This window comes from Diadema antillarum, unplaced genomic scaffold (assembly GCF_040938485.1).
Source record: "Diadema antillarum isolate AM-2024a unplaced genomic scaffold, OU_Dant_1.0 seq00000626_RagTag, whole genome shotgun sequence".
NCBI lineage: Eukaryota > Metazoa > Echinodermata > Echinoidea > Diadematoida > Diadematidae > Diadema > Diadema antillarum.
In genome coordinates, this window is record NW_027271547.1 from 121534 (window position 1) to 134448 (window position 12915).

The 12915-nt window shown below is 41.3% G+C and overlaps 1 protein-coding gene across 1 annotated transcript; it reads left to right on the forward strand.

Moving 5' to 3' along the window:
- The first annotated feature begins 213 nt into the window (after positions 1-213).
- On the forward strand, positions 214-12199 carry LOC139736147 (arylsulfatase-like). Its single transcript, XM_071646876.1, has 6 exons — positions 214-559; positions 7239-7391; positions 7637-7749; positions 9375-9597; positions 10422-10586; positions 11508-12199. Exons 1-6 carry the CDS (start codon positions 214-216, stop codon positions 12197-12199), a joined length of 1692 nt encoding a protein of 563 aa, XP_071502977.1.
- Positions 12200-12915: the final 716 nt, after the last annotated feature.

Consider the following 12915-nt stretch of genomic DNA (forward strand, 5'->3'; position numbering starts at 1 on the left):
TTTACCGCAGACAAAACTCTCGGGCACACAAAGGAGGGTGTTCTGTGATTCGGGTCTCGGGGGGCTTCATCCTCCTGAGCTGCAGAATGAAAGGGGCTGGTGTTTACCAAAATCCAAGAGTAAGTCGAGAGCCATGGGTGTGGTGGTATAAATACAAGCAACCCCCTCTCGGTCCTCTTATTGTCCTTGAGCGCTCCTCCGCACTCAAACAGAATGTATGCCCTCCTAGCCAGTATCCTCTTTTTGTCGTCCCTGGTCTCGGCCCAGGACAACTCGGGCGACCTGCCGCCCAGCATCATCGAGGCGCTCGCCAATCACCAGGACAACCCCGAGCTCCTGGCGCTCCTGCTCCAAAATGGCCGCTACCGTGACACTCGCGAAAAGCCCAACATTGTTCTGCTCGTCGCCGACGACATGGGCGTCGGCGACCTGTCGGTTTACGGTCATCCGACTCAGGAGCCCGGCTACATCGACCAGTTTGCAGGGGAGAGCATGAGGTTTACCAACGCATATGTCGGGGACTCCGTTTGCACACCAAGCCGATCTGCTTTCATGACAGGTAGGAAGAAAAAAAAATGCTTTATTACAAGATCAGGAGAATACAGGAAAAAAATCATAGAATAATTGGTGGATAAAGAACGGCAGAGAGTTAAGTAGACAAACTTATAGACAGAGGGTTAATAGATAAAGATGGAAACACAAATGAAGATATCAGTAGATTATAAGATAGACAGGAGGGTTTATACTTCGACAGATACAGTAAGATACACTAAGATATCAGAAAGCTAATGAATAAACCGTTTTCGTAATGTATTCAAGTTTATCGGACAGGTATATGGGACAAACGTAATGTGCTTCATTCCAGGGAACAAAGTGACGAGCAAGGCTATTCCATTAACCTGCTCTTCTTCAATGAAATTCAATTGATGGGATCCAGTCTTCATATATTACTCGTTGCTATGTCGGTCAAGCCTCGAACTAGGATTTCAGGGTGTCATTAGGCGTTTTCACATCAGCCAGATAAAAATCCAAGCTCGAGATATTTTTTAACTTCCCAAGTCAGAAAATAGCGAAACATTTCGAAACATCGGGCTGATGTGAAAACGCCTAATAACAACCTTTGTTTGAAAGGTATGCGTAAAATTTGGTTACGAAAACCACCCCGAGTATCACGATGATTACGATGACAGGAAGGGAAAGAAACTCGCGCAATAATAGTAACTTCGTTTGAGGGTTTTTTTCGAAGTTACAGACATTTTAATCCGATATGAGACCAAGACACATGTTATCATTGTAGCATCTTTCTGCAATCAACGGATAATAAGTTAGACAATGAATCGCGTACATAAGGTGACATCGGGCGCAGTATTTTTTTTTTGGGTGGGGGGGGGGGGGCGGCAAAAGTTTTCGGCGCTTTCAGATTTTACGCAAGAAAGTGCCGAATGCGGAACTAAAAACGACTAAATTCGTCACTGTCAGTGAAGCGTAATGAGCAACAAAGAGTGTCCATGACGCCCTTTCAACCGTCCCTCCAATCCCTCTTTCGGCTTTCTATCTCTCTATCTCTCTTTTTCTCTCTCTTTATCTATTTGCTTTTCTTTTACTTACTTACTTACTTTCTTTCTTTCTTTCTAATCTTTAAGCCATTTATCTACTTATGAAAGATCTCTCTCTCCAGGAGAGGTATGGCAAAGTTTCAATCTCTCCTTGTGTACCTACTTTTCTTGTCTATTAATTCACATTTCTCTCCTTCTCTCGGAAACTTTTAATCTCTTTCTTTTCACCAAGTTATCTACGTTATAATCTTTGTTAATCAAATCTTACTGCTTTCCCTATCTCCCATTTGCCCTTAACTTGGGATACTCCATGCCACCTGCCCCAAGGTGATCGACAATCTTAGCTTATTTCTCTTGTCGTCTGAACATTACCCGCCAAATTCGTTTAGGTGCGCATACTATCAAGTTGTTCTTGACTTTCTTTTAGCTGATATAGGTCAAAATAATTGTAGAAAACTCATCAACCCAGTATTGCTCTATTTAGCTGCCAATTTGGAAATGAACACGCTTATGGTGAGCTCCTGAATAAAGTTTTTATGTTTGTAAATAAAGTTAAAGATGTCTGACAAGCAGTAAGCAACCACGTTACGATAATGTGTGGGTTTTTTTCGTAAAATCTGACAATCAATACTTCGTAAAGTATTATAGGTAACCTCGATCCTGGTTCTCCTCGTACTGCCCCTTGGCTATCCGTCATGAGTCTGTGTCGTTACACAAATTATGAAAGTCGTTTCAATATCTGGGTAAGATTATAATGGCGAATATGGCATTGATTACTTTTTATAGCTTGCCGGAAGACGCCAGAGAAACCGTGCTCGCCTCTGTAATCCTTCACTAGTCAGTTGTTGTTGTTGTTGTTGTTTTAGATTGTGGAGCTCTCTGCCGGGTGGGCAATTTGCTCCAAAAATATAATTATTCAGATATGCCTGAAATTTAATTATAAAAACCTAAAATACTTTAAATTATTTACAAAAAACCAAATTACATTTATTTTTATATTTACAATGATATATATACATCGGAAGGAAGGGGACAGGGTTCCGGAAATGATGTCATCTGCCTAGTCAGGGTTCTTCCCTTGTCATTTAAAGTTATCGGCTTATCAGACCGAGCCTCTGTTCCGCTTCAAGTCCTTTGGATGCGGTTCTCTTGGGAGAACGCACCACCAATCGATAACGAGCTTGCGCGCATGCGCTTTGCATTGGCCATCATACCAGATAAGAGCTTTCTCTGAAGACTGGCTGATGGCGTTGCGCATGCTCCCGAAACCATACAAGAGTTTGGCCATTCAAGACTTGATTGAAACACGAACAGAGGGTTGGGTGGAGATCTGTTTGTAAGTTCTGTCATGAATCAGCTTGCAACAGCAATCGAGTCTTACGAATCGGACTCTTATGTCTTCGCTGTCTGGTCCTCTAGAGGAGGCCCAAAGCCTTTGGTAGCTCGCCCATAACTATCAGCATCTTAAAATATATTGCTTGCTCACTGGCAGTGTTAAATGAATCCAAATGTACAAACACACAGTAAACCCGACTGCATTTTTGATAACAAAAGCTTTCTCCGACTAAACCTGTTTGATTTCTTTTTTTACCTGAGCGATACCTTTTTTTTCATATCAGTATAATGCTTGATTAATTCATAACCACGCCGACATCTAAGTTCTTGAATCGTATTAACTCGGCCAGTGCAATAACATTTTTGCTTTAGTGAGTTCACATGAAGTGCTTCCGATCGGTATTAAGTTTCCGTATAGGATTTTTTTTTTTTTTTGGGGGGGGGGGGTTGTTTTTGGTTAATCTTTTTCCTACTTTTAAGAACGTTTTTATTTTCATCAATGTATCATATCTTCCTTGAACTTAGGTTACGTATCCAGTATTATAAGGAAGAGGCTGACCTGTCTTTGGGACTGTCGATTCTGCTTCTGCTATGCAACCCTGGGCAGTTCTGCTTTGTTTTTAATTTAAAATTTGTTTACTTTGGACGTTGGATGTCTATGCGGCGAGATTAGAAGGAGTTACCAATATTGTTACATGAATGGTTCTCCCTCTGTTTTGTCAATCTATTTTATCTCTTCTCTCTTCCTTCCCTCTTTCTCTCTCGCTTGCACCTTTTAGGGTTTTTTTTTTTCCGGTCTCTTTCAGGCCTACATCTTGTTCCTCTCTTTTCATAGTTTTTTTCTTGCCCCTCTTCTCCTTTTTTCTTTCATTCCTCTTTTTTTTTTGTCCTTGATCCCCGGCAGAATTTAAACACAATAAAGCAATATTCCATGAATGAATATCAACGTATCTTTCTATCTAGAACACGTGCTTTTTCCGTGGACCCTGCCCACTGCCCAGAATACGGAGGCATCAACCCCCTTCGAGATAGTTTGAGAGTTGAATCTGATAAAAATCAACTGAAACAATATGCTTTTATTTCCTCGTTGTAACTCTTTTAATTTCCTGGTTACTTTGAGTGTCTTTTGGCTCCAGTTATCATGGTACTCTGATCATTGTCTAGAATAATATCACGGGAGCGATAAGAAATCAGTTCTCTCTGAACTTTATGAGATTGCTGAGGACAGACTAATAAAATGTTAAAGAAATTGTGGCACGTACCTAAGGTCACTTTGTTTGAATAGCTTTCCGTTGTTTCTTTTTTAACTAGTCTCGTGTCATCCGGTCGACATGTTTACGTTTGGTGGCATTTCATGTAGTAGTGACGGACTTTTAGTGCACATTTTGCAATTATAGGCAATCCCTTTTCCAGCTTTTGTGACATAAAGGACACAAAGGGACACTAAAGGACAAAATCGACTGGCGTTCTCCCTCTAATCGCGAAGGTTTTCTACTGATGTAATAAATAGTTTAAATTTGGAAAGAAGCTGAGGAGGAAAATAATTGGTGTTAGTAGGTTTGTGATATTTTGGGGGGTTAGTTTTCTTTTTTTTGGGGGGGGGGGGAGGGGGAGGGGCTGGGAATTATGGCGAAAGAGAGTGTTCTACAAAGGGGCTGGGGCTGAGAAGTTGGTGGGCGAGCTCTCTACTTCATGTCTCTCTTTATTCAATAATATAACCATCTAAACTTGAATTTAGAAGACTGAAGTTGCTCCGAATGGTAGTCTGATATTTTGCCCGGTTTTAGAGCCGATGTACCACTCTGCATTTACACGCACACATAAGGGGTTTCGGACGTGCCTGGCTACGAAGCGATTGGTCCTGAACATGAAGGGGTGTGAGTTTTAGGGCGAGGGAGAGGGAAGTTGCGCGTTGGGTGGGGCTTTTAACAATAGCAAGGGAGACTAGAGACCAAGTCAATGATATCGTGTCACGCGGCATTGCCAGATGACAGTATCATTCCCTCCTCCTCTGCACAGACAATTATTAGAATAGGATCATTATCGACCTTGCAAGGCTCATCTGGAGGGGAAAACATCGTACCATCAGTCAAATTAAACTCTGCCTGAGAGCAATATTATTCAAACAGAAGGTCGCAACTGAGTATTGCTTGCCTACTCTTTCAACCGTGCCAGGGCCGTATTCATTTTCGCCTTCCCATTATGCGAGCATTCATCATATTATTCTTATATATGCCACCATGACTGATGATATATATATACATATATTACTATAGGAAAACTATAGGAAATTGATTGCGTGTGTGTGTGTGTGTGCGTGTGTGTGTGTGGGTGCGTGAGTTTACACCTGTGCCTTTGATGCTTTGGCAAAGTGGCAAATATGGATGTACATGTACGTGTATATATTCCTGACTTCACATCTGAAGTACTTACGATGATATGTTTCTCATGTCTCACGCAAACTCACGTCGTTTTCTTCCTTGATTTCCCAAAATCACCAGCTCCTTATGTGGTGCTCAATATCTTTAACATTCAGCTCTTGAATCGCTCGCACCCTGTCTCTAAAGTAAACCTCCATAGGCCTCTCCTGGGTGGAGTTGGAGGGGCAACGCTTAACGCTTAGAGCCATAAAGCAACCTATTAAAAAGAGGATTAATACTCTACGAACAAAAAAGGTAAGGTAATGGGCTTGTGGTGCCTGGCCATTCTCGCCAAAAGCCGCTAACGAAGTCCTCGGTTTCTATTGGTCTAATACCTCCAATTAATCCATTGTAAAATCTTGCTCAACATTGCCTATCCCCCAACCCTCCAAGATGATCCCGGTGGGTTCGGCTACGATTCACTGCGCTCAATCTTTTATGGTTCGATATCAAAGATGGCTTTACCTTTAGTCGTCTGGGAGCGCGTCCTCCATGAGATTTAACGCTTGAATGTCTGATATAATCTGCTGGCTTATTTCAGTGGGATCATGTGTGGATTGGCTCATTCAAAGGGCGACTAGCAGCCATTCTACCGTGGAAATAACTTTCTTCTGCTTTTTCTTTCTTTTTCTTCGTTTTCTTCTTAATCTTCTTCTTAATCTTCTTCTCCTCCACTCCTTCTTTAGCACTGGAGGCGACATGACTGCAAAATTAAAATCCAAGAGCCTAGATGGCGCACTTTAATTCAATGAGGATCACAGGCGCCAAAAACGTGTGCACACTTACAATAAGATTGTTTTATTGGGTCTGCTTTACGTAATATCCCACTCTATTGAGCCTATGGATTCCTTTCATAGGGTTTGCGATATTCTAAATGAGGCTGGGGGAGGCAGTTACAGATTCTGAGCTCTTTGTTTGTATGTTTATTTGTTTTAATCGGCCATTGACGGCGTTGTCTTTCACTATCTAATATTGTTACTTTGAATCTTTTAGAAAGTACGGGCGTTTTTATTATCGTTCGGGATTTCCATTTCCATTGTAATGATGGCAGTTCTTCTTGTATTCACTGGTGTATTGCTCATTTTCTTCTCGATTTAAAAGAGTGCACGTCTACATTTGCCTTATGTCGTCTTGTCACTCCTTTAATTTCAGCCAATGAGGAATGTTAATGAGCAGATTCCAAATTCCATTACAGACAATGTGTCTGTTTCAGTTTCTCTGTTGTTGTTTTTTTTTTTATAAAATAGTAAGACTTCAGAAGAACAAGAAGTTTTATTTGAAAATTATAGTCCTCATCCCGAACCCATCCCTGAAATTTGTCTGTCGATTTCGATGGAACTAACAGTGGTAGTCTCACAAAACAACATCTGAGTTATAGCATGCTCTTTGTTGAGACCGTAAGACTATGTGCTCTGAAATACAAATGTGTATTGCGTGATTGATGGTGGGCGCATATCATTCGGTTTTGTTGTTTTCAGTACAGTTTATGTGTTCTTTGATACTTATCTGGAAACATACATAATTCCAATAATGATATAGAACATGCAAACAAAGTATATGAAACATTCTGGTCTTATTTATCTAGGGTAGCCTTTTCGTTGTTGGCACTGCTCTAACAGAGGGCCCTGTCGTCATCATCATTTACCCTAGCACTCTCAGGGTATACCCAATTACACACCTGTGTCAGGAGGGCCGGGCATCGTGGCTGTCCATAGACGCAGGCATTTGATAGGATTCGAACTCGGCACCTCCGAAACAAAGTCAAGAGTCTTATCCACTATATCGCAGCCCCCCTCCCCCATGATAATGATGATAGTAAACAAAATGTACGACAGATTACCAAATGTATAATCTGAATTTTGCTGAAATGAAAATGTTTTCATGTTCACTATCTTCACTGGGTTTCCATTTTTTTTAATGACTTCAGGGAGACTTCCAGTCCGAATTGGTGTGTACGGAGAAGAGACCCGTGTGTTCCTGCCGTGGACCAGGTCTGGACTGCCGGAGTATGAGGTCACAATCGCAGAGGTTCTCAAGGAGGCTGGCTATGCCACCGGCATGGTCGGGAAGTGGCATCTTGGTAAGACCCCACTTAGTTTCTTTAAATCATTATTTTATTTTTTATCGTCTTCACACCAACGCCTATGTAAACGAAATAATTGACAACTGATGATGAAATTGGTTTTAAGTTGCGTACATATAAATATGTTGAACAAGCAAGTACATGTATGGATTTTCATACGTGGATTTAAATACATACACTTTTAGAAATTGAAAACCTACATCTTTTTTTTTTTGCTTTGTTTTTCTTTTCTTTACTTGCAGGTATCAACGCCAACACTTCCAGCGACGGAGCCCATCTCCCATATAACCACGGCTTCGACTTTGTCGGCCACAACCTTCCCTTCGGCAACAGCTGGAACTGTGATGACACAGGCGTAAGGATTATTTTCGATTTGAAATCGCTAAAAGAAAGTCCGATGAGCGTATCATAACGTGGCTTCAAAGATCAATCGGTCTTTTCATGATTTTTTTTTTCTCTCTCATCTATCATCTTATCTATTCTTTTTTTTCATAAAAGACCTTAAGTTGCTTAAAAGTTTATTCGATACGACATATATTGCATACCTATCGAGTAACATCGAGTACGATTTTATTTTAAGATTCGGATATGAGTACACCCGAGTACGGGGGAGAAGCCGCAATCACAACTTTATTTCCTTTGCCCACCTTGTAGTGTCACCCTGTTTATGTTTTGGCATTCCAAGTTAAAGGGATTGCATAGTTTTGGTTGAGAGCTGATATCAGGTTTCTTGCATTTTTGGATGAGATGATGAGAAACATTTCATGAAATATGAAAAAGAATGTAATTCCAAGAGGAATTCAACGTTTATTTGATAAAAATTGGTTTTGAAATGGCTGAGATGTCCAAAACAGAGCAACCATAATTAAAGACGGGACTCACCTTTTATTATGATCGCTTTGTTTTACTTTGTTTTTGGATGTCTCAGCCATTCCAAAACCGCCTTTCATCAAATAAACTTTGAATTCCTCCTAGAATGGTATGCTCTGTACTATTTTATGAGTGTTTTCTTGGTACATGTATCTTGTAAAAAAGTTGAAAGCCTAATCCTCATCTCCACCAATACTATACCATCCTTTTAATCCTCACATTCAGAGATCAAGATACCAAATTTTGGTATCTTCGATAAAAGATGTATGTCCCCAAAGCGAAATGTCATATTAAAAAAAAATAATAATAATAAGTACATCTCAACTGAAGAGGGAGCTGCAAACGATGATTTCTTGTCAAAGAGAAGAGTGTATAAGGCTCATACGAGTAAACAATTCCCCATAGAGACGTCTGTTAGAATTCAAATTTCAAAAAATTCTGTAAAATAGCTGGGAGAAATGAGGTGTTTCATCTTCACTAACCTGGATAAGTGAGACATACCCTTTCATCCATCAAATTTCCAGGGTGGGTTCTTTTGCTCAAATTCTGTCCAAGGGTCCGCAAAGCCAGACTACGAGTTCTTGTCACTCAAAAAATCACCTATTTTCTGTACACGTACCCAATGAAATATAGTCCCCTCAAATTCCATCAGAAAAGCTTTCATCTTCCAACCAAAATGCAGTTTGTAGAGGAATTCATACTCAATATCTACAGCTATTCAGTTTTTTGCCAAACTACATCATTGATTTTTAATTAATTTTTTTCTTCATTTATTTTGGTATCTTTGGTAAGAGTTTGTGAAGGGGTCTGGGACAGTCCATTTTATTTACAGGTGTGAGCCCTATAGCAGTGCTTCTCAACAACTGGGCCGCGATGGTCTCGCGGGTGTGCCGCCATGTCTTCCCCAAGTAGAAATAATAATAATAAAAGAATATTAATATCTACATTTAACTGGGCCTTAAAAAACCAACAACAACCTGGTAGGAGCTAAACTGGTCCTCAGTAAAAAAAAAAGAGAAACAGCGTGGGTGCATAACCAAGAAGTTTACACTCTGAGAAGGAACGTCAATCAATGATAACAATATCTTATGTGATCTATCAACACTGCAGCTCCAACTGGACTACCCTAACCCCAGCGTCTGCTTCCTGTATTACAACGCAACCTTGATGGCCCAGCCGTTCGAGCACCGCGGCATTTCCCAGCTCTTCCGTGATGACGCCCTCCAGTTCATCGAAGAGAACCAAGCCAGCCCGTTCTTCCTCTACGTTGCCTTTGCCCACATGCACACCAGTCTTTTCTCTTCTGACGAATTCACCTGTACATCCCGCCGTGGTAAGTTATATCGAGATCATTTGTCACGTAGATGAATTGGAGGGAGACGCAGATTCGATTCCTGCTTTATACCTCACCATCGACCTCGATCTCGAGGGAGTGTGCCCTTGTCTATACTCTAGCTTCGCACACTGTGTGGATACACATATATCCTGTAGTTGCTATCGTTGCTGCCCTGTTTTAGTCAAAGGCGGCACGTGACAAGATGAGTTCTTTCTCATGAAAGAGCAAAATGCATTATTTTGTCAGTATACATGTTCATCAGTGCAAAGTGTGAGATGATTCTCAGTAGTATGAGTTTCATCACTCAATTAAGTCAACAAAATTTAATCTAAAAGCATTAAAATCAGATCTAAATGAGTTGTCACTTAAGTCCTATTGTCAGATAAAAGGTAGTCTGGCCCAAGAATGCCTTGGACCCTGCAGAAAATATATATAGGGAGTAGAGAGGTGCAATATGGACAGCTTTATTACAAGAGGGTCCTTACTAAGGGAGCCAGTGCTAAGAAACGCTTTACAAAAAAAAAAGAAAATACAATATGCGTAATTGTAGTATCCGGACATTATGATATGGCACATTTTGATACGAAGTCTGTACAGCTCTTGAAGGTACACAATCTTAGCAGCAGCAGCAGCAGCAGCAATCATATCTGTTATCATCCTCATTGTTTCGTCACTAATCTTCAACACGAAAATATCTTTATATCGCTCACTGTTTACCATCAAGCAGAGTCAGCCTCATCACACAGACCCATCCAATCTCGCTGAGTACAATAGGCCTACTCCCAAATCATTTGTCTTCTGGTTTCCTCCTTGTTGGGCAGGTCGCTATGGTGACAACCTGAATGAGATGCACAGCTCTGTGCAGGCCATCATGGAGAGCATCGAAGAGAAAGGCATCGCCGACAACACCGTCGTCTTCTTCATCTCCGACCACGGCCCACATCGCGAGTACTGCAACGAAGGTGGTGACGCCCACATCTTCCAAGGTAACTTTACGAACCGCACGTTTGCACTGTTCGCCGGAGAGGGCGTTCACAATCCCTGTCACGGTGATATGCTCCCAATTCACTGTTACAATTCTGCGGGTGTTGAGAAAGAATATGGAAGATACACTTGTGGGTGGTGTTCCCAACCCTCCGTCAAGCATTTGCAGTACAATTAACAATATCAGAACCTTATGCTGGTGTAATCATGGATTAATAAATGCTCTGATTGCGGACGACGAAGATGATTATAATTGATAGCGAACGCTGTCTTTGGCACAAACTACATTTCAGGCACTAAAACAATTAAACAGAAATATCCCCTGCCTTTTTTTTCTTTATCTTTTTTCGAGAAAAAAACAACAAAGGCAAATTCAGGAACATTAATGACGTTAATCATCCATCAAGGAAAGCCGTGGTTTCAGGCAGTAAGGCTCAAACTTCTCACAACTTTTATTTTGGACATTCTTTCGTGGTATTGTGTACTGTTCATGGAATAATGTGCGTACAGAGTGCGGTAATTAGAAACAGTACCCTCCGCTGAAATGAAAGACCATTTCCTCGTCCTCATACATCTATGTGCAAAATAAAATACAAAGTCTCATGAGAGCGAAGATTAGCACAAATGAGTAAGATCTACTTTAAACAAAGAAAATGTGGAATTGCAAAGCACAAGGCATAATAGAGGGTACCTTTGCCATCCTACACCATTTCCTGGATACTTTTATGATTAATATTTCGTACTTTTTGTCAGACATGTGAAACGTTTATTGCAGTGATTTCTATCATAATCTCTTGTAAAAGATCTAATTGCAGCCTTTGAGCATAAATGTGGTGAATGACGTCATATATATTTATTATCACGCTTTGCATTCAAATACAACGCCACAATTGTGATCCTCTCTCTCTGATCTCCCTCTATAGGAGGAAAATCTTTGTCATGGGAAGGCGGTCACCGTGTCCCTTACCTGGTCCACTGGCCAGGAACCATCACCCCTGGAGTATCTCACGAGCTGGTCACCTCCATGGACATCATCGCCACGGCAGCCGAGCTGGCAGGCTCCTCTCTGCCCGACGATCGCGAGTACGACGGCAAGAGCATCGTCGATGTCCTCCTCAACGACGGATCGTCTCCCCACTCCGAATTCTTCTACTACTGCAAAGACAAGATAATGGCCGTCCGCGTCGGAAAGTACAAGGCTCACTTCAGAACCCAGAAGCGCAGCACGCAGGAGGAATACGGCGAAAGGTGCGATGAGGGTTTTCCTTTCGACGACTACTTCGAGTGCAATGAATGCGACGGCGATTGTGTGACCGTGCACGAAACGCCCATCCTGTACGACCTGGACAAGGACCCGGGAGAAAACTACCCGCTCAACGTGTACGGGCACGAGGACATCTTGACCGCCGTCAGAGACGCAGTGGACCGTCACAATGCTGCACTCGTCAAGGGCACCCCTCTCCTGGACGACTTCGACAATAGCCGCTCCATCGTGCCCTGCTGCGACCGCTCAACCAACTGCATCTGCAACTTTGATTTCCAGCCAGGCGTGCCTGACTGTTACGAGGACATAATGAAGGCTTCGGCCAGGCACACTACCTTCGATCTTGACTAGATAAGCACCAAGTCGTCATCAGTCTGCTGTGAAAGTTTATTCGGCATTTTGCTTTGACGTTCAAATATTTTATATTTCTTTATACATGAATGTTTGCTTTACAAATCTTTTATTATATGAATCAGGCATGACTTTTTTCTTCTTAAATTTGTGATAACTTCTTGAGTTTTTTATTCTCCTACTTGTTTGGAATAATCAGATTCATTCTATCGAGTTTCTATAAGATATAGAGTGTGGCTTTTGATAAAGGAATGAAATTGTCGGCATTGGTAGATACGTACAAGGATGCCTATCTTTGAGTAAGGCTTGTCAATTCAGAATTCCATGAATTAAAAATGATTTTTATCGCTGACTTACAGGCCCATAGCAGCATATAAAATGCCTGGTTTGTTTTATTTAGGTTTCTCTTGTTCAGATTTCCATGACCACTAAAATCGTGATAAAGGTTTAAATAGCACAACTTTTGCTAATTACCTGAATGTGCCATTGTAAATCTATGCAGATGCATTTCCCCATGAAATGTTGCTTCGACGGATTTGACCTGAATTCACGGAAGAATTCTAGTTATCCATCTAGTCGAAATAAAGACTGGCGCAGGCGAAGACTCAATTACATGACACCTTGTTTGCTTGCAGTATTGATAAAATGTTGCATCTCAATAAGATAGTAAGGAGAGGGAGAATGAAAGGAGGAGAGAGAGAGAGGAAAATGAGGAG

What these genes read in the sequence shown, in the direction of transcription:
- LOC139736147 (XM_071646876.1), top strand. Translation starts at nt 214, where the DNA reads ATGTATGCCCTCCTAGCCAGTATCCTCTTTTTGTCGTCCCTGGTCTCG. An exon ending in GGAACTGTGATGACACAGGC is followed by an intron (nt 7,750 to 9,374) that starts GTAAGGATTATT and finishes TCAACACTGCAG; the next exon opens with CTCCAACTGGACTACCCTAA. An exon ending in CACCTGTACATCCCGCCGTG is followed by an intron (nt 9,598 to 10,421) that starts GTAAGTTATATC and finishes CTTGTTGGGCAG; the next exon opens with GTCGCTATGGTGACAACCTG.